General features: G+C 19.2%; 4 protein-coding genes across 4 annotated transcripts; 1 reads left to right on the top strand and 3 right to left on the bottom strand.

Annotated features, from left to right (window-relative positions):
• Positions 1-217: 217 nt before the first annotated feature.
• On the top strand, positions 218-2730 carry PmUG01_00024300 (STP1 protein; the record flags this gene model as incomplete). The annotated part of the gene is made up of 3 exons (XM_029007133.1): positions 218-238; positions 367-1396; positions 1781-2730. The coding sequence occupies 3 exons, from the start codon at positions 218-220 to the stop codon at positions 2728-2730; spliced, it is 2001 nt and encodes a 666-aa protein (XP_028859310.1).
• A 5952-nt stretch (positions 2731-8682) lies between these two features.
• PmUG01_00024200 (fam-m protein) lies at positions 8683-9593 on the bottom strand (the record flags this gene model as incomplete). The annotated part of the gene is made up of 2 exons (XM_029007121.1): positions 8683-9285; positions 9507-9593. 2 exons carry the CDS (start codon positions 9591-9593, stop codon positions 8683-8685), a joined length of 690 nt encoding a protein of 229 aa, XP_028859309.1.
• Positions 9594-12240: 2647 nt separating this feature from the next.
• On the bottom strand, positions 12241-13233 carry PmUG01_00024100 (fam-l protein; the record flags this gene model as incomplete). Its single annotated transcript, XM_029007110.1, has 2 exons — positions 12241-13020; positions 13147-13233. 2 exons carry the CDS (start codon positions 13231-13233, stop codon positions 12241-12243), a joined length of 867 nt encoding a protein of 288 aa, XP_028859308.1.
• An 8176-nt stretch (positions 13234-21409) lies between these two features.
• PmUG01_00024000 (fam-l protein) lies at positions 21410-22382 on the bottom strand (the record flags this gene model as incomplete). Its single annotated transcript, XM_029007099.1, has 2 exons — positions 21410-22168; positions 22299-22382. 2 exons carry the CDS (start codon positions 22380-22382, stop codon positions 21410-21412), a joined length of 843 nt encoding a protein of 280 aa, XP_028859307.1.
• Between the last annotated feature and the right edge of the window lie 1231 nt (positions 22383-23613).

Genomic DNA, 23613 nt, shown 5'->3' with positions numbered 1-23613 from the left:
TTACTTAAGGTAAAATAATATAAAACTCTCATAGAATAAATAATAATAAATTTATTTACTTTATATTTCTAATATAAATTACTACGTAGCTCATAACTATGAAATTCCTTTTAATACATCTTAATTTTTGAAATACGCTAATGGTACAAAATGTTCACAATTAATTTTCTTTATGATTTTCATTTTCAACGAACTAGAGCATCAATATAGGGTCATTATGGAAAATTGTATACCTAAGGTAATATTCATTTTTTTTTAAACTATTAAATTCATACATAAATTATTTATTTATGATAAAATATGTGACAGTGCAATTAACGTAAAACATAATACTTAGGTATTTTTTAATAATTCTTTTAAATTCAGCATTTCACTCTTTCTGGAATGTCAGGATATTCGCTAACCCGCAGAGAACCATTTAGGACTATTAGAACTTACATACAAAATAAAACTAATTTCTTAAAAACGGTGAAGGACAAAAATTTATTTAGAAATGAATGCAAACTATTAGCTGATTATGTAATTGGAAAAATGTCTCCTCCGAAGTCTATATCTCCTACTATGTGGGAAGCGTTATTGAAGTTTTATCTAAATCATTACTTTAAAAATTTAACTAAATATGGTGGATGTCCTATGATCTTAAAAAAAGAACATAAAGAACTTTTAGAATTAAAATATAAAGAAGAGGATTTCTGTAAAAAAAGAAGTATAGATTTGAATGTAATAGAAACAATAAAAAAAAAAAACTCAGGTAAATGTGAAAATACATGTTTAGACAAATGCAAAACATATAATGCATGGATTAAAGAGATGCAGAAGCAATTTGAAGAAAAGAAAAACCTCTTCGAAAGATGTTACAAAGTGGAACCAGCAAAAAAGACCAAAAAACTAACTAAAGAATCGACATGTGATATAATGAATCAAGAAACTTTTAAAGAACTTTCTGAATGTATAACCCCGAATTCAGCAGAAAGTACTGAAGGTTTACTTGAAACAGAAAAAAAAGGTTTAGAAACTCAAATTCAAAATACAGCTCAAATTATACCCAAATCTCACGTACAACAAGAAATAGATGTGCCAATTTCACCCGAAGCTCAAACTGAACTTGAACTACAAAATCCACCACAACCTCCACCAAAACTTATTAAAAGTGAAGCTTCAGAAATTCATCATTCAACTAATGAAACTAAGGATTCACAATCTTTAGCAGATGCATCATTAGAAGAAGCTAATAGTTCTGAAGATGTACATGTAGTATCAGAAGATACTACTGCATTACCCTCTCCACCTTTTCAAGACATACAATTATCTCCTGGTCGTGAAATTACCAAGCCAATTCATAAATCATCGACATATACCTTAGCACATAGTCCTCCTCAAATACCCCATACTCCAGGTATCACTAATTTTACTTATATTTCTACATTTTAAATAACTATACTAAATAATATATACATATATATGTATAAAATACAATTATAGGTACGACATTAAATCCAAGTGATAAATATACTTCATCTATTTTAATAAGCTTGGTAATTATTATTATACTTTCTCTTTTTATTAAAGTAATATAATAATAAAAGGTTAAAAATATGAAAAACATTTATTTATTGTAATAGCTTATTTTATAAAAAATTTTTTCTTATACTATAGTTTGCTTTAACTGGAATGTTTAAAAAAAAAAAAAAGATAAGAAGAAGACATGTGAAATTTCTGAGATTGCTTGTACCTTCATTTTCTCACAAGAAAAGTAAAATTTTTACGGATCATCCTTTAGAACACACAATATATGATGATGAAGAAATTATAAAAAAAATAAAAATAAATGAACTTACAACAAATGTAAATTTATCAAAGCGAACAAGAGACAGAACCAAAACCATAGTAGAAGTACATATGGAAGTACTCGAAGAATTTAGAAATAAAGAATGGGAAAACAACAAAGACGAATTCTTAGAAATATGCATAGATGAGTTCAAAAAAGAGGATAATATAACCTATCCTAATTTAATTGATGATGATCTAATAACAGAAAATATTAAAAGTAGTAATGATATTAAACAACAAAATATTCTACGTAATAAATGGATTGAAAGTAACAGAAATATTTCTGAAAAATTGAAAAAAGCAAACTGGTTTATTAATTTAAAAAATGAATGGAAAAAAGAACTATATTATATACAAGAAATGGAAGAATTAAAAATGAAATATAATAATGAAAAGCACAATGTTCTATTTTTACAAAGAGAAAAAGATATATGGAAACAATGGATATCAAAAAAGGCTATTATTATAGAACAGTATTTGGAACAGGAATGCTTCAATGAATTCTCAGAGGATTTTCACAATATATCAGATCAATATCTAAATGAAAATACTAAAAACTATATATCATTAATGAATATAGAAGAATTCCAAAAAAAAGAAAATTATGTGGAATTATATAAATATGTAAAAAAAAAATTAATAACAAGGCTATGTATTCTAGTTCTTATGACGATATTAGAAGAATGTAAAAAGGAGGTGAACTTTGAAAATAGGGAATCATATTTGGATAATTCCATAAATGAATCAAAGAAAGGAGTATATTCATATAAAAAACCAGTAATTACAGAAAATATAATTAAATATAATAGTAATGATTTAGAATATATAAAAAATAAAGAAATCCATGCTCATATAGGGAATAATACTTTCAGGAATGAGATAGAAAACTGGGTAAAATAAGATAGCGTATATGCAAATCCTATAGTTATTGATAGAACAGTAGACAAATCGGATGAAATGGCAGGAAAACAGTTTCTATAAATTCATAGGTAACTTCCATAATATATTTAGATGATATTTAAGAAAAAAGGCTACTAATGTAAAATATTATTTAAATTTTTTAATGTCTCTAGGAAATAAAGAAAATGAATGTAAAGTAATAAGTAATAAAAAGGAAAAAAAAAATCATGAAACATGAAGTTTGTAATTGAAGCATTTAAAATATATTACAATTATATACGTTTTTTTATATCTGTAATATTATACATTAGGACACTCCGCTAATACTTGATTTAACAAAAATAGTAAGATGTTAATACGCATATAAAAAAAAAAAATTAATATTAAAATTTTCCGAAAATGTTACACCTTAAAAAAATTATAATTTGGAATAATAAATAAAAACAAAATAAATAATTTGTAACACTATTCTTGAATTAATATATTATTATTACAAAAATTTAAATAATTCTATTTTATTCCATTACTTCTTAATTTACAGTTATTTTCACGTTTAGAAATATACTTATTTGTATCTTTTTATATTTCCATTGACCAACCGTTTCATGTTTCAATTTATATAAAAAATTTGTTCATAAAAAAAAAAATAATAAGGAAAAGAACTCTTTATATGCATGAAAACGTAATGATAATTTACACAAAATCTATATTACAAATTATATTAAAAAAAAATATATGCTACATAATGAAAACGTCTTAATCAGTTATGAGTTAATGAATATCGTACATTAATAACATTCATTTATTGTATATTTTCAAAATTTTACCTATTATCTATATTTGCGTTTTTTTAATTATTTATTTTTTAAAAAAATTAAAACATTATATCTAAAAATTCTATTTCTTAATGAAGAATTTCATTTTCTCCATAATATATAATGAATAATAAACTAAACACATTTACATATATATATATATATTAATATAAAAAAAGTGTAATTTTTTTAATATTTAGGAGAATAAGAAATAGATACCTTAAATCAATATGCTATATATTTTACTACAATTGTGGGAGATATTCTCAATTAGAACATATTGTAGAATAAATAATATTTCTAAATAATTGAATTATTTATTATGTTACCTATATATTGCTAAAATGTAAAGTAACTATTATTAATTATTGATGATATATTAATAAAATGAACAACCTTATAGTAGATCATGGGAATGATATATCTAATCCGATTTATAGAGTTATTTTTCAATTTTCATGCTAAGCTATTGTGTATAAATAATTGTATTATATTATAATTTTCTCTGTTCATTAAACCATATTATTAATTAACTTCTAGCTCATGGCGTAAATTTTAAGTAAACATTCACCTTCAAGTTAAATAAATAAATTTGTTTTTTTTAAATATATATCTTTTTTTTATTTTGTTACATATATTTCAATATTTATAAAATGTACAGTAACCATATTTTTTATATTATTATACTTTCTACTAGCAAAAACTTTTTTTTTAAATTATCTTTTAACATTATTCCTAAAATATTAACTATATTTTTTTAAAATTACAATTCTTATAATATATTTATAAATAAAAAAATCATTTTATTAGAGCATTTTACTAATATAGCAAATATTAATTCTGTTATGTAATTATAATAATAAAAAATTTTACATGCAAATTTTTATGCCGTTTACTTTATTTTAAAATCATTAGAATTCATACAGAACAAAGATATAAATAATTATTTTCTCCGAATGTAATACATTATATATATTCTAATTTTTTAATATCAGAATTATTCAATTAGAAAAAAAAGAAAATAATAAAAATATGCAAATAATATTTCTTTTAATATAACAAGTTGTGCTCGAATAATGCTATTGATTAGAATTTATTCTTCTGAATTTTTATTTGTAGAAAAAAAATGGGTAAAAAGAAAAAATATTAAAAAAATTAAGAGAAAAAGTAAAAAGAGAATAAAAATAATAAAATAATGTGAATGTTTAAAATACATAAAAATAAATACAAAAAGTAATAGAAGAATTAGAAGAACAAAAAATAGATTTGAAAAATCTTATAAATTAGAATGAAAAGAAAGTTGAAAAAAATGTAAAATATAATATGGAAAACATAGTCTGTTTTAAATGTTAAAAAGTTTTTTTTAAAAACTTATTATTTTCCATTATATAATTGTTATGTATCTTTAAAATTAATATAAGTTTGAGTTTCATATTTTAGTTATTTATTTTTATATTTTTTTCTATATCAGCATATTTATTATCATATTATAATTATACACAATAATATGTTCATAAAAAACAAAAATTACAATCATAATAATATTAATGACGGATAGTGTATTTATTAATAAAAGCCATATAGCTTATATTAATGATATATCTATATGATAAAAAGAAATGAATGGGAGAATATATTGTAACACTTGAAGTTTTATCTATACATTTATATATATAGATTTATTTATATTAAGGTTTACAATAATTTTATATATTATTATTATTTATATTTTAAAATTACATACTTATAAAAAAAAATAATAAATAAAATAATTTAATATTATTAAAATAATCATAAGTGGACAAAGGTACATAAATAAATATTTAATTACATTTAAGTAGATATAGGCGTTTCTCTAAAGATATTTTATGACGTTTTTATAAAATTAATTCTTAATAAAAATCATAATTTTTAATTTTTTTTTTTTATATAAAACTTTTTGTTTCATTATTTTTTTTTGAACAGTAATTTAAATATTTTTTATAAATCATTTTATATTGTTCGTTATATTTTCATATTTATATTAAAGTTTATGCCTTTGTAATTTAATATATTTAATTGAAAATTAAATAATATAAAGTAGCACTATTTATTATTAAAGTAGAAACAATATTCTTTTTTACGTCTGTTTCGACAGTCATATTTAAATTATCTTCAACCAGTTCAAATGATGATTACTGCAGTTGGGTAAGATAAAATATTTCAAATAAATATATTTGAATTTTAGTTAATTCCATTTAAAAATTAAATTAATCTAAAAAATACACTTTTTTTAATATTTTATTTAAATATTTTCGGGAAAAGCAACGTCTTCACTTTGTAAATCTTATAAATTCTCTAAAGTTATACCAGAAGTATATTTAAAACAAAAGATAGCGGAATACAAATTATCAGAAAAATATAAAAATTTTATTTGGGAACTATGGCTTAGTAGATGGAAAAAGAAAATGATATAAGATTTTAAAAAGTAAAAGAATTCTTGTCCTGAAAAAAAAGGAAGAATTTAATATTTTTTTGAACAAATTAGATGATAAATGGATGCATTACAATCCCAATATGTAATAAGAATATCAATCAGAACTTTATGATGTATTCTCTAGTTGGAGCAAAGATTAATGTATATAATGGTTTAAAAAAACATGAATCATATTATATATTCCGATTATAAATGGAGAAAAAGGTGGTGCGTTATGGAAATGGCGCTTAATAATAACATTTTTACATTAATATTTAAAAAATGGCTCATAAGAGAAGAAAGGATACACTAAAAAGTGAAGCAGTAAAAAAAATTCGTAGGTAATTTACAAAAATTTTATTTATTTAAATATATTAATTGTAGAGAAAAAACGAATAATGAATAAACTCCTTTTATTTAATTAATAGAATCATTCATTTGTTAAGAAAATTGAAAATAAAAACAATGGAATATAAAGAATAATGAAAAAAAGGCTATAAATTGGAAAGCAAATATAAATATAATAAACCACGATATATCTAACAATAAATATTAAAACATTTATAAAATTTTCTTCCATTTCGGTACTAAAATTAGAAAATTCCATTGTTTCACTATTTAGGTTTCATGCTTACATTTGTACGCTAAAGTTTCAGATTTTATATTATAATGAAGTAGGGAATAGTGCAACGAAATGAAACCCTGAAAAACATGTTAATCAGTCATATTTTTCATTAAATGTTAGTTATAAATGTTCAATATATTAAAACTAGTTTGTATAATTTTAAAAATATTATTAAATAATTGAATTTATAACAACACATTAATAAAATCTGCATAATTAGAATTAATTATCATAGTTGTTTAGAAAAAACTAAAATAAGCGTATAATTCTCACTATAATAATAGATTTATACAATTTCCTATCTAAATATTCATCAGAAAAAAAAAATTAACTAAATAATAAAAAAAAATAAAAGGTGCAATATTTATTATCTATAAAATAGGTATTTCTTTATTTTTAATTCAACAATTGTTTTACCATATATATATTAAAAATACAGTACATAAAATATAAATATTACTGAAATGTGTAATAGCAAAAAAATAATCAAGAAATAACATATAATTTTTGAAATATTTAATCCAAAATAAATTAATAATATTTATATTAATATAAAAACATACTTTAGTTATGAAGTTTATACACATTTATTATATAACCATCATTTCAAATATTTCGATATATATCTTGCTATATAATTATTCATCTATTGAAGTAATAAATAAAATAATATATAAACAAAATATAAGTGATAATATATTTTATGAGTATTAACCCTTAATACGTTTAAAATAAACATAAAATATCACATATTTTGCTAGTCTATAATTATAAAAATTATTATGAGTAATGTAGTTGTTCCGTTGTTAATTTCAAAATTTTAATTATGCGTATCAATTCGACTTACTCTAATTAATAATAAAAGTAAGATATATTATTATTCTAAAACATGAATGCAATAATCATACAACAATATTGTAGCAAAGTAACAAAATGATTATATTAGCTTAGAAAATATGAATAGAATTAAGCAGAACTACTTTGACATATATATTCAGTAAAAGCATATATATATATATACATATATATCTTATATGCTTCAGTTCTGCCAGTTAATATGAAAACTTTATATTCTCCTAATAGACTTTAAAATGATAAGCCTTACAATCCAAATAATTATAAATATTACCTATTAATATGTGATTAAAACTAATTCACAAATTTAATTTTTTAATAATATGAAAAATAAAAACAATATAAAATATATGTATGTACCTTCAATATAATATACATTAAATTAATTTATAATGAATAGAATCAATAATATCATTATGAACAATAATAATATAATAATTGGTTTTTATTCTTGAAATAATTATGAAGTTTCATAATACACAAATTATTAAACAATTATAAATTTTCCATATTCAAAAAATATATTATTTCATTATATATTTATATTTCACAATTACTGAATAAGATAGAAATCAAAATCTTTCAATAATATTTTTTCAATAAATATATTTTTTTATATATGTCTAATAAAAGATATTATATAAAATAAATATTAATCGCGTTTTTAATTAAAAATATATATTTATATATATAACCGTGCAAACACAATGTTCCCATATAATTTTATTAAATAGTAAACTAGACACATTTATTAATTTAAAAAAAATAATATAATTTCTTTTAATTACCTTAGCAAAAAATAATTTTAGAATATATGAAGTTACATAATAGGAGACAATAATTTTTAGCTATAGTGTAATTTAAGTAAGTTTTATAATATTTTATTAATAATTCTACTATTTACTCCCCTTAAAGCACCAACATATATTGTCCATTGAAATCTAATTATTACACAAATATATTTATAATAAGTATTTTTAGTTAAGCTTAAATTATATGTTAATATACAAATTAAAAAATTTTTAACTTTCAAATTCCTAAAAAGACGAGGAACATATATTGTTGTGTGCCAAACAGACTAATTCTGTTCATGAGAATTTACAATATTTTAGAAATTATAAGTATTCGTATTAAGAATATCACTAAATATATTACAGACATTACTCATATTAAAGAATTAATTACAAAAATATATAACTCTATTAATATGCACTTTGTTCAGACATCAATTTAATTTTATTATATTTTTCATTATTTCCTAAGACTCTACAAATTCCTATTACAAGCACAATAATCAATATAAGCATAAGTACACTATATAATGTTAAATAAATAGATGTCATTACTGTATCCCCATAACTTTTTATAGTTTCATGCAATGTTTTCAATATATCACTACCCTCTTCAAGTTTTTTCCATGCAGTATTCAAAGACGTTAATCTTGGTAATACATAAAATGCTCCTGCAAACAAGAAAAAAATAACAAACATAGCAACTCCAGTACCATACTTTCTAAATCTTATTTTTCTTAAAGATATATCACAAATTCTCCTGTTCCTTTCAATAAAATTATCGTAATCTTTTTTTTTAATCCATTTTTTTTTAAAATGAAAATGTTTTCCATCAAACATTCCATTGTTATAATCTATTACTTCCATATAGTATTGCGCCTTATTTAATGAACTTTTATCAGATTTTTTGTTTATTCCTTTGTTCCCTTTTTCATTAATAGTTATATCATACTTTTCATGCTCATTATTATTTGATTTATTCTGCTTTAACCCTAAAATATGCGAATCCTTATCCTGTTTATATTTTGCTAATAATCGAAAGGTTATTGTATCTAAATTTCTCCATGTTTGTATTTTTCATCCGCGATTTTATTAAATGTTCGCTAAAAAAAAAATTAATAAATTATATTTATTTTATTTAAAGGATAAATAATTAATTCTACGAAATTTTATTAATTAAAGTAGAATATGTAATAATCGTATAAAGAATATATTCTTATATAGTATTATCAAACCATATCATTGTTAAAATGACGTATAAATGTTACAAGGACTAAGACAGAAGTTTTAATAAATAAGATAGTCTTAATTATTTGCACCATTATACATATCTTTAATATTCTAATAAATTAAAGAAAGAATTAACAAAAGTATAATATGCTTCAAAAGATCAATAATGCAATAATTACTTTTATAACAATTTTTTGCTGTTTTCTCTGTAAAAAAATAATAAAAATCATATAAATAAAACATCTATTACAACATTCCTATAGAAAATAATTTTAAATATATATCATAAAATTTTAATCCTATTTTTTATAAAAAATTAACTCTCATTAAGATAAAATAATTTTCATTTATACTTAAATATTTTAAAACTATAATTTTATTATAAAATATAAACAATTATGTAATACTTTTTAATAATTTTTTCCAAAATAAAATAAAAAAAATATATAAATATTGAATTTATATAGAATATGGAACGTATAAAATATAGATAACATACAATTATATATATGAATACAATAAGTGCATTCCATAAGGATGCTATATTATTAATAATTCTAAATGTATATACATTATATTTTATAACAACTTATTATTACTCTTAAAAATTATTTATAAGAATATAATTATAATAATAATATATTGAACGAATAATTTTTTGCATTATGTTAATTATAGCAGATCATTTAGATAATCCCTAAACGTATATAATTCTTTATAGATTATAATATGTATACTACTACCTGATATATGAAAGAATATATATCTTAAATTCAAATAAAAACTGATATTTTAATGCTCAACCATATTTTTTAATTATGTTTAATATATAGCATTATTATTAATTAATGTAAAATCTTTTTACTCATATTCTTAATTTTTTATATATTTTTTTTATTAATTAAAGTTATATGAAAAATATATTTATATACTAAAAAAAAAATAAGTAAAATAATTATATTGTCAAAATAAAAGTATTTGCCTTTTTTGGGAATAAACTTTCTATTTAAATAGACTAAAATTTTTTAATAATTATTAGTATTATTTATTATTAAAAAATAAATATTTGTGCTTTTTATTAAAATTTTATTGTCACTATTTTCATTTTTAACATACAGTATTTCCGTATATATTAGTCTAATTTTCCATAAGTCATATGTATACTTTTACAAAGACAAACGTATAAAATAGATAATTTATTGACTAAACAATACTTTTCAAACTTTTTATAAATGGAATAATTAAAATATATATGTGTAATATATTGTTCTTTTCTTTTAAAACTCTAAATAATCATAGTAAATTAATTATAATCATGAAAATTACTTGTGAAAATGTTGCATGTGGATCCTTTTTCATAGTATTTATTTAATTAAGCCTTTTTAAAAAAAATAAATTAACCTTTTAAATATTAGTTATTAAGAATTATCTATTAAATAAAAAAAATTTTACATATTTGTAAATTATCTAAGAAAAAAATAATTTATTTTTTCATTTTTATTTAATTTATAAGATTTTCATTATTAGTATGAAAAATTTACTAATTGCTAATATAAAATATGTATATATATACCTATAAAATAATATCAAATTTTTACTTTATATATTTATGGACGATCATATAAAATAGAACTTCTGTATAAATATTAAACTATACATAATTATATTATTGAAGAAAAGATATATATATTTTCATTATCGTAATCATAACTTTTTTATTTATAGATATATGAACACCTATACTGAAGTTCATAATTATGATAAAAAAAATGATGGAAAAAGAAAAGAATTTCAACATATTAACTATTCATATATTATTATATTTAATTTATTACTATTATAATATAATGACATATAAAATAATAAATATATAAAGTATTTTTAATTATATAATTTCAACAAACTATATAATTCATTTATTTTTAGAAAAATTCCAATACATTTCAATTAAAAGAAATAACAAAACGTATATTTCATTAAACTATTTATTTAATTGTAAAGATATAGGACCTATTACTTAATAAACACTTATAAATAACACTTATTTAATAAGGATATTTATTTATTATATATTTAAAACATAATATTCATATAATTCAAAAACATCAAACGCATATATTAAGAAGGTTTTTATAATAATTATTTTTTGCTGAAATATATTTTATAAAACATATTTTATAGTATATATATTAAATTTATTTATTAATGAAAAAAAATAATATTCTACGCCTCTTGTTACTTATTAAAGAATATACATTAATTCTTAATATATAAATAATATTATTCCTTTTTAATAAGTTGAAAAAATAAATATTTTAGACGATAAAAATATAAATAACAAAAAGTAATAATTTTTTTTATTTAATACAAGTTATGGTACTCCAATAAAATAATACGAATTATGCTACTTTATAATAATTGTAACTCTCATATATATGTATTTATATATTATGAAAATGTATTTAAATTAAAAAATATATATAACAAACCATAATATTTAGTCAAAAATCAATATATTATAATTCACATTGAAAAAAATTTAAACATTAAAATATGCTAAAAATCTAGGAATATAACTTTTTACAGTTGTTTAGCAAAAATAACATGCCTACGTATGTGAATTTACTATAAATAAGAAATTAGGTGTATGTTTAATAAGTATTTATCTAAAGATATAACTTTCAATAAATCATATTAAAGAACTCATTATAAAACTAAAAATAGTTTTCTCTATATTTTTTACCTTTTTCTGAATTTAATTTTCTCATATTTTTTAACTTTTTTATGGTAATAAATAATCCCTAATATAGCTGTGATACCTAATATAATGAAGGGTAGTATATATATAATAATACCAAAAAAACCTTCTGTAACGTATGTTGTTTGAAAATAAACCGATTTACCAGGGGAGGAGCTTAAGGTATTATTTGACTTCCATCTTACAGTCTTCCACAACCATTCTAAAGGTTTCTTCAGAGCATCATGTAAAGGATGAAACCACCCTATTGAAATTTTACTTAATAAGAAAAACAACGCATTTATAACTCCGCAACCAACAAATAAATCTAATATGAGCGATAATGATAACAACAAAAACAATAATGAAGGTAAACCAATTCGAAATCCGTATTTTTTAAGTATTATTTTTTGGTAAGTTTTATCACTAACTGTTCTGTTGTTTTTAAGGAACTCCATAAAATCAAGTTCTTTGAATATTTTTTTTTCCAAATGGGAATAATTTTTTGTCACAAATATATATGATTTACTGTTAACAACCTTTTTATTCCCTTCCACATTTTTTGTTGAATATTCATTTAATTGCTTCTTTTTTCTCATCGCACCTCCTTTTTTATTTGATATATCTTTTTTTTGTAGTGTACCAATATTTGGCATCTCTTGTTTTAACCCCACAATACTTATATAATTATATTTTTTACATTTTGATAGTAATCTATAAGTTCTTGTATTTAATTTTGTACAGTTGTCCAAGTTTTCATCAAAACATTTGTTAATTTTATTCTAAAAAAATAACGTAAACGATTGTTATTTAAAAAGTAATTAATTTCATTCTAAAGTGGTGTATTAATTATAATCGAACACAATAAAAATGAATAATGAAAATTTACATATGTAATAATATCATACTAAATCTATGTTAAAACAGCATATCCAATACAAAAGGAAAAATGCAGAAATATTAATGAATAAAAGTGAATGTAATTGTTGTCTCATGTTATGGAATTTTAATATTGTGATATAATCAATAAGGAAAAAATTAACAATAGTAAAAATTCATCGATGTTTAAAAACATTATAATTATTATTTAATTTTTTTTTTTATTTTATATGTTTTCTTAAGTTATTAATATGATATTTATATCTATAATATTTTTTACAACAGATATAAGCAAAAATAGTTTTCAAAATATACTATAAGATTTTTATATTATTCCTTTCTTAAAGAACTAATTTTATTAAAATAAAATAATTTAAATTCATTAATTAATATTCAAAATACATAAAATAATGATTTAATATAGAAAAGTAATTATAAATTTTTTTTATTAATCTATACAAATATAAAAAAATATAATAATATTTCTACGCATTATTTTAATTCAGGATAAGAAATGTATAAAATATAGAAAATGGAGAATTTATAGAACAGATATAATTTATTTATCCTATATTAAAAGGATATTTACTAGTTTCAATAATTCAAATTATTAATTTATATTTCATAAAATATTTACTTTTGAAAACTATTTTTTATTTTTAAAAAATATTTATTATCACAATATTTTAATAATAATAAATAAATTTAACAATATTTTATATGCCTTTTTGTATGACTTATATAACTTTTATTAGTTTCTGCATATATACAATCTTTATTTTATGATCTATAAACTATTTTAAAATAAAATATAAAATATTATTTAACATACAAAAAATTCATATTTTAAATATTATTAATAATTTATCTTTTACTTTTTTAATATAATTATTAATTATATATAATTTGTAGTATAATATTTAAACGAAAGTTTTGTATATTTAAAGACTCAATATATATTTTTTTTAGTTATATATATATATATCGATAAAATTTTTTTAAAATGCAAAAAAAAAAAAAAAGATAATAACGATGTACTTAAATTCTATAAAATGTGCTAACAGCAGAATTTCTTTTGTCCAACAGTGTATTTTTATAATTCTATCGAAAATAAGAACTCATATACTTTTGTTTTAACTACTTATTTAATAATATATATTTAAATAATTTTTATTAAATACAATTACAAAAATAAGTGTAACAAGAATATAGTATATATATCTAACATTTTCTTTATTCGTAAAACACTACAATACACATAATAATTATATTCTACATACGTACATATTAAAAATTAAAATTGTGCTAACAAAATTTTATTATTTACATTCGTAATTTAAACCCTAAGTCCAAATCTCTGAATATTTCCGCATACCATGTACAGGAAACATAATATATCATAAAATATTATAACTTTTAATACTAATAAATAAAAAATTAAAAAATTAAAGAATATTAAAATTTTTATGAAAAAGATGGCTATAATTTTTCTGTAGTTATTTCAAAATATTATTCTCTAGATGTTGATTTCCATCTATATGTATGCAAATAAATTAAATACTTAACATTTTTAATGATTTAAAAAATACATATTCAAATTTACTTAAAATGTAATTAACAAATCATATATTATACTTAGGTGTTTAATTTTAATTCACCGAAGAATAGTTTTAAAAAAAATTAGAGCTATTTATATCAAAAAGCTCATAAATAAATTTCTGCGATACGACATATAACTTATTTTTATATAATTAATCTATTTACACAAAAAATAATTTAATATTTTAACTAAAATATAGTAGGGAATATGACATTAAGGAAGGCATCATGAAACACTTATTAACTAACTTATATGTATAAACTAAATTTTCTCCTACGTTTATAATTTTTAAAGGATGATTACTATTTTATAAAATTTTTAGTTATTAATATAAACTTTTTATATTTTTCCATATATCAAAGATTTCATTAATGCTTTCTTAAATAATGTACACAGCAAAAATGTAATGTAATATAAGTTTATGAATGGTTATTTATATATAATGGTATTATTTGAAAAAATATATTTAACCTTGATATATATTTAAATATCATATTATGGTCACTTGAATTTCATTATAAGTAGTTTATTCTTTTTCTATATGTAGCCATAGTTTATGAAGAAAAAAAAAGTGATTATATTTGTACAATACATGCTAATATCCGACTAATACTGCTTCAAATAAATATCGGATTAACATATTTAAAAACAAATATATATAATAACTTTTTATTATAAATTTTTATTCATTATAGAAAATTAAGTAATTTTTATCATAAAAATTAATACCATCAATTATGTATCTTAAAAAATAAGATGACATATGGAATTTGTATTCCTCATTTAATAATAAAGCATTATGTATTATAATATAAATAAAGTGATGGTAATATTTCATTCTTCGAAGTAAAATAATATTAGCATATAGAGAAATTTCACATTTAATGTATGCAAAATATATATAAATATATTAAAAATGTTCGTATATAAAATAAGTTTTGTAGTATATATTTCTCAATAATTTTTTTTAAATATTTTTGTTAAGCATTTATTTAAATAAGTACATGTTAACAAAAAAAAAAAAAAAAAAAAATTAATATACTAGTATAATTCCCTTTCTACCATTTTACCTTTTAAATGATATAATTATTTATATTCCTACTTTCAAACTTGAATTTTTTGCTTGTACTCTTTATCAATACACATGTATAATTACTTACGTGCTTGTTTATGTTCAAGAGAATATTATAAAAATGTGTATGTATATATATATGTCTACCTTAATATATATAAACACATGCACATACATAAAGTGTAATTCTTCGAATTATTAAAAATTAAGACCTTTTAAATTTACATATTATACGTTTTCTTATTTTAACATTGTATATATACTTTCTCAAACCTTATGTTGAAAGCACTAATTAAAACCATTTTAATGAAACATTAACAAAGGTATTCAGATATAAATTTGAAATTTTGACTTAATATAAATTGGAATGATCTTAAATTATTTTTTTTTATAACTAATTAATATTAGCAATCGCTTGTTGTGATAGATTTTAACATATTCTATTCCTTAACCTTTATTAATAGCCCTAAGAAAAAAAGCAGTTTCCATGAACTTATTAATTCATTAATGATATTCTTGTCATACATTACAGTTTTTTTATTTATCTCATTCTTTTCTACGTGTATGAGCTTACGCATACAACGGAACATTCCCAAGGTAAATAAAATAGGTAGGTTAGGAAAACAATTAGTTATAAATATATTGTCAACATTCAAATGTCTGTATATGTATGTACTTATATATATGTATGTAAATCCGTTTCTGAATTTCCAAGGTAAACGAACTAACACAGGTAATTAAAGCTAAAATATGAAACATACCATATGTATATATAGAAGTGTATTATATTAATAAATATGTATTCATTCAATAATGTTACCATATAAACATTCACACATATATGAGAGTGTTTATTTCCTCAAACGGTTTTGGATATTGATATAAATCCGTATTCCAATCATAAATGCCTTATTCTATTTATTTTGTTTTACATGATTTATATGAGTATTAGTTTCTTTATAAAAGTATACTTCTTATGTGTTCGCTTGTTTCACATATAATGCGTACAACAAAATTAAAATATATACATAAATGTGCATAAAGCTCAGTTATAATAATAAAATTACTCAAAAAACTTCATAAGATGAAATAGATAAACCAATCTATAGAAAATATATCATATATGTTTTATTTCTTATTATTTTTATGTGCATATTACTTAAGCAATAAAATACTCTTTCATCATCATTGTTAGTGTTACATTATAATAATTCAACGTATTTTTTCATGTTTAAAAATAAAGATAGATTTTTTGATATACGGGAAGGTAAATGTATTGAAATATGTAAGTGGATACATTACCTTATGTAAATATACATATATACACACATTCCTATAAGCATTTACATACATATATGTTCATACGCTCATGTACATAGACACATACGTAAGAGCACATATATGTACACACATGAGAAGTATGATTGACATATATAAATTCTTTGAAAACAATTGTTTTCAACGCATATATCCCCAATTCCCAAGAAAATATATAATTACAGTTGTATTTTTCTATTGCTCACTCTTTCATACATCCTAAGAAAAGAAAAAATAAATTAGAAGAATTGTCTAAAAAGATATACTACCATTTTTTTTATCTCTTTTGCATAAAATATTTACACGTATATTCGTCATCATTTTCAGAAAAATATTGTAATAACTCTCTGAAGAATAAAAAAATGGAGATGAAAAAATGTTTTCTTAAAATTTCTAATTATACACATACATTTTACATTGATATTAATGATATTTTATCTTATTTTACTTGTTTTTATTTCTTGGAATCATTTTTGCATAATCTTGTTAGATAATGTTTTTTTTCTTCTATATTCTCTCCTTTTTTAGCATAACTTTCCTTCTGGATAAGTCATCCTGATAAAGATACAGGTAACCTATAAAAAGAAAGCATATTATTCATGCAAACAACGTTAATTCCTTCAATTCTCATATTTTATATTTATTAGAATTTGTTCATTTACATTTCATTAATATATAAGCCTAAAATGAAAAGAAAAACACCAAGTGAAAAAATAATATAAGTATACTAATTAGTATTACATACATTAATACAATTATTATAACAGTTCTATCTTATACTTACCATACATTAACTTTTTTACAATTGTAAAGCTAAAATTATAATTTATCTTATTTTTAAAAATTTATACACAAGGAAATAGTATTGAAATTTATTAATATATTATTTTTTTATTTTAATTTTTTACATACTAACTTCAAAAAAAAAGAAAGACAAAAAGTGGGAATAAAGTGAGCTTTACGGGAGAAATTAAAATTTGAAGTAAAGAAAATTTTAGGGATATATATACATGTACATTTTATATTATGTCTTCATTCATACATGTGTATACTTGAAAAAAGTTCAAAAAAGATAAAAAAAAAAAAAGAGATAAATTTGTGTATATGAACTGAAGAGTCTCCAAAATGAAACAATATGTATATAATAAAATCAAACATAAATTAAAATATATACATCGAAGTATATAATAGATATGGGAAAGAAGCTAAAAAGAACAAAAAGATATCAATCGTTACAAAATATTTATTCTAAAATACATAAAAGAAAAAAAGTCAAAATTTTTTTATGTTTATACCTTGTATTATATGCATATTCCCCAATTTATCGTTATAATTAAAAAAAAAAAAAAGCTTATTATAACATTAGAAAAATGCTATATATTGACATATAATGTCATTTTATATATAACACTTTTATTAAAAGAGTGTATTATATGTTGTTTTTTTCATATAGTTATATATGACAATTCAGAAACTTATATGTCTGTCTATATTAAAATGTAAAAATAAAAATAAAGAATATTTTTAAAAATTCATAATATATGAATTGAATTTTTATATAATACTCTAATAATACATATTTAATTTGTTCACATATTTTTATTTTATTTATTTATTTGTATATTTATATATTTGTTCTCCTATAATAATTTTTGTATATTGCAATTCTCTATAATTAACAATTAAAAAGGTTCCTTTTAAATATCGTTTACAGCTGTTTTTTAATTAATATACTTTATACGCTTTGCTTAAATTAACGTATTACTTTATTTCGAAATGTCACATTTTTTTAAATTATAATATTATCTAAATTTGAAAAACATCATAGACGAATATAAAATGATTGTGCGTTACTATAGTAATCCTGTTTAAAAGTCAGTGCAACTAGAAATAATAAATATATGTAACTTTGTTTTCATATGATATAAAAATATATTTTTATATATCAATATCTGCTGACACAAAAGTAACCATAAAAATCATAATCAAAAATAATATTGGACCACTTCATTTATAATTACAATAAATAATAATATTTTAATTATAGTGTTCTTTGAAATATATGTTCTATGAATTCCGCGGAAACGAACAAATAATTACAACACATATAACTTCTTATGTGTAATGTTCTTTTTCTATAATTTTCATCCTATATTCAATTAAAATAATTATATAAAAATATAGAAATATTCAAATTGTTCTTTGATTTATCCATAGTATCTTATATTTACATGCGCTTCTGTAATAACTTTCGAAGTCTAGTATATAATTATAATTCTGATAATATTATTTGATAGAATATTTGTATAAACCTCGTAAAATATTTTAAACAGTTATTATAAATTCATAAATCATTTTTATTATAATATATAATCTAAAAAAATTTTAAATTCATGTATATTTCAAATTATTATGAACAATATAACAATAAATATATAGGTTATTTTATGACATAAAAAAAATGAAACAACTCTAATAAATTTCATTTCGATATTTCTTCTAAAATTTTTAAGTAAATATATATTGATATTCTCAGTTTTTACATTGCCTTTAATTAAACAAATACCATATAAAATAGAATTGATTCTAATTCAATTATTTATTTTTTTTTTAATATAGTTGTAAATGTAAAAGTGAAAAAATACATTATCACAATATTTTATTCCATATATATGCTTATATTATATTCATAGAAAAAGATATTCTATTCAAATAAAATAACATTTAATGTTAATAATATATATATAAATATATATGTTTTTTCATTTAAACAATAATTAGAAATATTTTCTCTCTCATACAGAATTTTCTATATATGATGTTATTATGATCTTTAATATATAAGTATGCATTTATATAAAATGGTAAATTTATGCGTTATTTAAGAGATTAACGATATATTTTTAAATTTATTCTATTATTGTAACTAAAATATATATTAAATGTATATTATGAGTTTGATTAGAATATATGAAAAATCAAATTTAATATGTGAATTGTATTTATTAAATTTACTCAAAAACGGTTGAGAGAAGAAACATATTTTTTAAATTTTTTAACTAAACAGTAAAAAAAAAATAGATTAAATTTTAAATTATGCCTTATTTAAAAATATATAAAAAATATAAAAAATATTACGCATTCATAAGTTATATATTAGAACAAAATATTCTTTAACATTTATTTTGTTTAAAAATTGTCATTATTTTTTAAAGAAATTATTAATTAATATAAACTTTATTATTATATACGTTTAAAATTATTTTAACAATTTACATCATATATTTATGGAAAGTGTGTAAAGAGCACGAATATGTAATTCTTTATTTACAAATAATTACATGTTTTTACAACTGTATATATTTTTTTTCATTATGCTTAATTAAAATTTATATTTTACCCTCATATAATATATTTTTCTAAATTTACTATTACGAGATAAACATAAAAATAAAACTAAATTTCGACATATTAACTAATAATATCTGATTAAATTCAAATCGTTATTTTAATGATTCAATGACATAGAATATATATAAAATTCATAATATATTTATATAAAAATTTTCAATAAAATATATATAAAAATAGTTTTTAAATATTAATTAATAATTCATTTAATCATTATAGTAATGCGATATATGCATTTAACTCTTTAATTGCAAATAATTAATTTTATGAATATAGTAAACTATTATAGATCATTCATATTTTAATATGATATTATTTTTTTTTTAAAGTAAATAACAAAACATGCATATATACACATGCATGGGAACAAAACACTTTCAGTATATTTCATTAAAAATAAAAAAAATCACGTTCATTTTTACCCAAAAAATAACAAAAAATATTTTTAATTTAGTCAATATATAATAGTGTTACTGTGAAATATTGAAAATTAGAATGTACAATATTTTATAATTCAAACATTGATTAACACCCTATTTAAAGACAATTATATAAATTGTCTTATTATATATGAATTATAATATATACACATATATTTTTCATATGGATCCATTGACATAATCACATATATTTACTAATTCATAATGTATATTTAATAACTCTATAATAATTGCAGTATATACATGTTTAGAAAAAAGAAAAATTTTAAATTCACAAAAACACTAAGAACATATATTTTAACTATTGTACCCCAAAAATACCACATGTATATAGGTGCAATTATAAAATATAAGAAATTATGGGAAGGTTTATTAAGCATAGCTATAAGGATAATACAGATATTAGTTCATATTTAATATTACACAAACGAACGTATTACGTATTATAGATTTTACCTTTTCCTGAACTTAATTTCTTGATATTTTTTTACTTTTTTATGGTAGTAAAAAATTCCTAATATAATGGTTATACCCAGTACTAAAAAAGGTATAAAATAAATTATATAACCTAGAAACGGTTTAGTTATATAAGTCCAGTTTTGTGTTCCACTACCATTAGGAACCTTAGGTGTCCTCCATAAAATGTCTAAATTGAGTTTCTTCAAGAAAGCACGTAAGGGTTTTGACCATTTTTTTCCTAGTGTTGTATTTAATATTTTTAACAACCCACGAATAATTCCATAACCACAATATAGATCTAATATTATTGAGATTGATAAAAACAAGAATAAGAATAAAGGTAAACAAATTCGTACTTTGTATTTTTTAAATATTATTTTTCTGAAAAACTTATCAGTAATAGTTCTGTTGTTTTGAAGAAAATCTATGTAATTTAATTCTTTGAATATTTTTTTTTCTATACGAGAATATGCTTTTGTTTCAAACATAAATGATTTATTTTTCATATGTTGCTTATGACCTCCTTCATTCACTAATGCCCTTCCATTTGACTGCTTTTTTGTTTCTGGGTTTTTTTCTTCATTATTAGATACGTACCTTTTTTCTTTTGATTGATATTTTGGTATATATTCATGTAAATATACAGCACATGAATCCTTATCTTGTTTATATTTTGCTAGTATCCTATATGTGCTTGCATTTATTTTTTTTTCAAGCTTGTAGTTATCAACTTCAGACATCTTAAATGTACTCTAAAAAAAACAAAGTAAACATTTGTCATTTATTAAATGAAATATTTTATGCTAAAAAAGCTTATTAACAAAAATAAAACACTAAAAATGGTAATAACCAAAATATTTTCAAATAATATTTTCATACTACGTCATTTTTAAAATGGTTTGTCCAGGATAAAAGTATAAACGCATAAATTTTAATACGTAAAATTATCATCATTTTTTTTTCCATGATATAAAATTTTAATACTATAACTTATTCAGGAAAGAATAAATAAACCGTAGTATAATATTCTTTTAATGCTAAAAAATAATTTATTACATATTTAGTATTTTTATCATTTTTCCTTTATCTATATATGAAGCGATAAAAAAAAAATGTACATATAATAACTTTAACAGTAGACACAAGGAAAAATATCTTTAATAATATATAATAAAATTCTTATCTTTATTTTGCTTTTAACAAATTAATTTTTTTAAAAAAAAATAATTTGAATACATTTATAAATATTTAAAAAATATAGTTTAATTAATTGATGTGGAACAATAATTAAATATTTTTTTATTCATCACTTATAAATATGTTAAAATAAAAATAAGTTTACTGAATATTTCCAAACATATATTTTATGTATTAGCATATAGAATGTAGAGAATATAGGTAATGTATTTTCTCTGTATTTAGACTATAACCAATTTTAGCAATATTTTTATTTTAATAATTCTAATTTTATAAACCATTTGTTTTCAAAAATTGGAATTTAATGTTATATAATATAAATTATTATAATATTCTAATAATAATAAGGTTAAATAAAGCATAGTTACTACAACAGTTTGTATTATATTAATTGCGGCGCTTTAATTATTTAATGATCTATAATGTATTTAGAAAAATATAATTTACTAGATATTACAAAATATATAATTTAATATATATTTAAAAATTCAATAAATGAGAATTTTTTATTTTTGTATAATAATTTTCGTAAGTTACTATTTTAAATTAAGATTAATTCATATTACTTCTAAATGAATTGTTTTTAAATTCTACTATATAATTTATTATTTATTTCGTTTTTTAAATAAATAAATAAATATATATATATATACTTAGAAGAAATTTTAATATTATATAATAAAATAAAAGTAATATATATATTAATAGTTACATATAGGCATAATTATCAGAATATCATTGTTTCAATAATATATTTTTTTATGCAATAAACAATAAAAACACATATATTTTATTCTTTACGTTTTATTACATTAAGCACATATAAGTAATAACTATAAAATAGAATTAATTAAAGAACTACGTAATAGTAATAATAAAATATTAAAAGTACGTATAAACTTATATATTATTACAACTTTGTCATACACCATATTAATAATAACATACATGCATTTTATAGTAAAAACGAAAATACACTAATTTGTGTTGAACAGTTCTT

The sequence above is a fragment of the Plasmodium malariae genome, assembly GCF_900090045.1.
Source record: "Plasmodium malariae genome assembly, contig: PmUG01_00_8, whole genome shotgun sequence".
NCBI lineage: Eukaryota > Apicomplexa > Aconoidasida > Haemosporida > Plasmodiidae > Plasmodium > Plasmodium malariae.
This window is presented reverse-complemented; position numbering and strand designations above follow the sequence as displayed.